Source organism: Triticum dicoccoides, chromosome 2A, assembly GCF_002162155.2.
Source record: "Triticum dicoccoides isolate Atlit2015 ecotype Zavitan chromosome 2A, WEW_v2.0, whole genome shotgun sequence".
Lineage (NCBI taxonomy): Eukaryota > Viridiplantae > Streptophyta > Magnoliopsida > Poales > Poaceae > Triticum > Triticum dicoccoides.
The window spans coordinates 148700680-148704279 of NC_041382.1; the positions used below are offsets into that span (position 1 = coordinate 148700680).

The window sequence follows — 3600 nt, forward strand, 5'->3', positions numbered from 1 at the left end:
GGTGCATCACCCTCGGCGTTGGAGGTATACGGTGACGTGTTCGTGTGCGAACAAAACCTACTTTAGCTTTGACTAGACCAAAAAGTCCTTTTTGCCCACGGGAGGCCGACAGGGTCATATAATTGATATTTCCGATTTAGGTCATTCCCTATGTTATATATCCGAATTTGTTATAAAAATAAAAAACGTGCCTGAAAATCCACCCTGTAAATCATTTTTTAAGTTCAACCCTGTAAATCATTGGTCAGCTGATCTATGTGCAATCAGACTACTCTTATGCAAAGGCCAATCTTTTCCTCTAGCGCCGGCCATGGATTTTACTAACGCTATTCGTCGGTTGCGAACGTTTTGGGCTTACCGCAGATTGTGCTGGAAGTATCTTTGTCGAAGAGGCGACTTTTTCTTACTTAGACTCTCTCCCATGCGAAAAACAAACAAACACACACACACACACACTAACAAACCGTCCTGTTCGTGTGCTACGCAGTACTTATCCATACTCCCTTCTGCAACGCAAAGCCCTATTCTATTGCTTCCTGGGCTGACTTCACTCCGAGTTCTCATATATAGCTCCACGCATATAACCGTCAGCATCGAAGGCACCGGCGTGGCACCATTTCTCCCGAGCACGAATTCCTTCTCCAATGGCCGCTCAAGCTGCCGGGACCCTTTTCCTTTGCATCCTCGTCTTATCCGGTGCGCCGTACGCCGTCGCCGCCGGGGGCGAGAAGGCGACCGTGTCGGTGAGGGCGGTGACGGCCATCTCCCACACCGACGACGACTTCATCTGCGCGACGCTCGACTGGTGGCCCAGGGACAAGTGCAACTACGGCATGTGCCCCTGGCATAACTCCTCCATCATCAACCTGGTAACTTAAATTAGCCCGACATTTTCGTATGTGCATGGTTAATTGCATGCCGTCTTGCACATACCTTTAATCCTACTGATTTTGCATCGGGGTTAATTGCCTGCAGGATCTCTACAGCCCTATCCTGTACAATGCTGTCAAAGGTGAAATAAATAGAAAATTAACTTGGTTGTTTTGAGATTGATATATGAATTTATCATTGGTTCGATTGATCGATCAGTGCATGCATGCATGCACATGTTGTACTATGATGCATGATCCATATCGACATGATGGTTCCATCTTTGCATGGCAGCCTTCAACTCGTTGCGGATTAGGCTCGGAGGATCGCTGCAGGACCAGATCACGTACAAAGTTGGCAAGCACTACGCCGACTGCCCCAGCTTCCGGCGAAACGACGACCACCTCTTCGGCTTCACCGACGGCTGCCTCGCCATGAACCGCTGGGACGAGCTCAACATCTTCTTCCGGCGAACCAAGTAAGCGATCATGCATGCCTGCCACATCTCTGATGCAACCATGCATCAATTCATGGCTACAAGAATCCAAGTTCACATCTGATCTGCGTGCATCAGCACGACGGTGACGTTCGGGCTGAACGCGCTGAGGGGCCGGCGCAAGTCCGCCGAGAACGGCAGCACGCTCCACGTCGGCGGCTGGGACGGCCGCAACGCGCGCGACCTGATGCGCTACACCGTGAGCAAGGGGTACCGCGTGGAGTCGTGGGAGCTGGGCAACGAGCTGTGCGCCGGCGGCGTGGAGGCCAAGGTGATGGCGGCGCAGTACGGGAAGGACGTGCTCCGGCTCAGGAGGATGGTGGAGAAGGTGTACAACGGCACCGGCCACCTCCCCAAGGTCCTCGCGCCGGGGGGCTTCTACGACGGGCCCTGGTTCTCCGAGATGCTGCGCGTCTCCGGCCCCGGCGTCGTCGACGCCGTCACTCACCACATCTACAACCTCGGCTCCGGTGAGTCACTCACGCGTCGCCGGCCGGGCTGCATGTTTGGTGACGTGTGCGTAATCGAGTGGGTGTTGCTTGCGTGAACTTGCAGGGAAGGACAAGGAGCTGATCAACAAGATGCAAGACCCGTACTACCTGGACAAGGTGGCGCAGACGTTCAGCGACATGGAGGCGACGGTGCGGGAGTCCGGGCCGTGGAGCGCGGCGTGGGTGGGCGAGTCCGGCGGCGCGTACAACAGCGGCGGGAAGGACGTGTCGGACCGGTTCGCCAACAGCTTCTGGTACCTGGACCAGCTGGGGATGTCGGCCGTGTTCGGCACCAAGGTGTACTGCCGGCAGGCCCTCGTCGGCGGAAACTACTGCCTCCTCAACACCACCACGCTCGCCCCCAACCCGGACTACTACAGCGCGCTGCTCTGGCACCGGCTCATGGGCCCGGGGGTCCTCCAGACCACCGCCGCCGCTGGCTCGCCGTACCTCCGCTCCTACGCGCACTGCTCCAAGAAGCAGCCTGGCGTGACGGTGCTCCTCATCAACCTGTCCAACTCGACGGCGTTCGACGTGACGGTGGCCGGCGACATGGACCTGCACCCGCCGCCGCGGAGGTTGCTGCAGGCGGAAGCCGGCGGCGGGGAGGCGGCGGTGTGCGGCGGGCGGAGGGAGGAGTACCACCTGAGCCCCGAGGGCGGCGACATCCAGAGCCAGGTGGTGGTGCTCAACGGGGAGCCGCTCGCGCTCGGCCCGTGCGGCCAGATCCCCGAGCTGCGGCCGGCGATTGCCATCGACGGGTGCACGCCGGTGCACGTCGAGCCCCACTCCATCGCGTTCGTCAGGTTCACCGGCTTCAAGGCTCCTGCCTGCGCGTAATAGGAGTAGAAGCGACGAGGTTCCATTTGTATTTGTGAACTACAGTAGTTAGGACGCGCGTGGCGCGGAGAAGACACTAGGTGCCCATGCCGGCGCCACACCGTGAAATCTGAGCTGTCCACCGATACCTCGTGATTGTAGAACAATAAATACAAAACAGAATGACTAAATCACATCTAGATTTTTTTTAAGGATGTCACATCTAAGTTGTTTATCACATGATCATGGGCTTTAAGATTTATGCAAATTGTTGTTGTTTTCTTTGACGTGAATTGTTGTTTTTGTTGTCGCTAAGGCCCGTGTCGCACTAGTGTCCTTGCTGTTTTCCCGATCGGCCTTGTTCCTTTTCCTGTATGGGATCTGAGTATGTGGGTTTTTATATTTTGTTATATACATTGGTGCGGTCTGCCATTTTTGCTTTTTTTGTCTGCGCCTAGGCCTTTTTGTATGGGCAGAATTCAAAGAGCCGGGCCGCGTTATTTTTCACTTTCTTTTTTCTCCTTTATCTATTAAATTATTTGTTTGTAATTTATGATTTTTTAAAATTGATTATTTTTTGTGACATCAGTTTTATTTCTAGCCGTTTGATTTGTTTGTGCTTTGTTTTTCACGGTCGAGTGATCGCACTAGTCGCGATCGATCCGTGTCCTGTCGTATCGTCTTGTCGGGCTGGGAGGCCTACAACGGAGGGTGACTATTTTTATTTTTCTTGTTGGGCCGCCGTCGCCTTGGTTTGATATGGGATTTTTTTAGAATACGAAGAGTCTAGCCCCAGAGTATATTAGATCGATACGGTAGCCTCCATCGACTATGTCACTCTCCTTTCGCATGTTCCCCTCCCCCTGTTGTCCCGTTCCCCTCCCATGTTCTTCCATTTTTCCGTTTGTTTTTGTTTCGAAATCT

At 54.1% G+C, this 3600-nt stretch overlaps 1 protein-coding gene across 1 annotated transcript; it reads left to right on the plus strand.

Annotated features, from left to right (window-relative positions):
• The first annotated feature begins 551 nt into the window (after positions 1-551).
• On the plus strand, positions 552-2697 carry LOC119357750 (heparanase-like protein 2). The gene is made up of 5 exons (XM_037624596.1): positions 552-869; positions 976-1012; positions 1165-1348; positions 1445-1836; positions 1922-2697. The coding sequence occupies exons 1-5, from the start codon at positions 645-647 to the stop codon at positions 2695-2697; spliced, it is 1614 nt and encodes a 537-aa protein (XP_037480493.1). The 5' UTR covers positions 552-644.
• Positions 2698-3600: the final 903 nt, after the last annotated feature.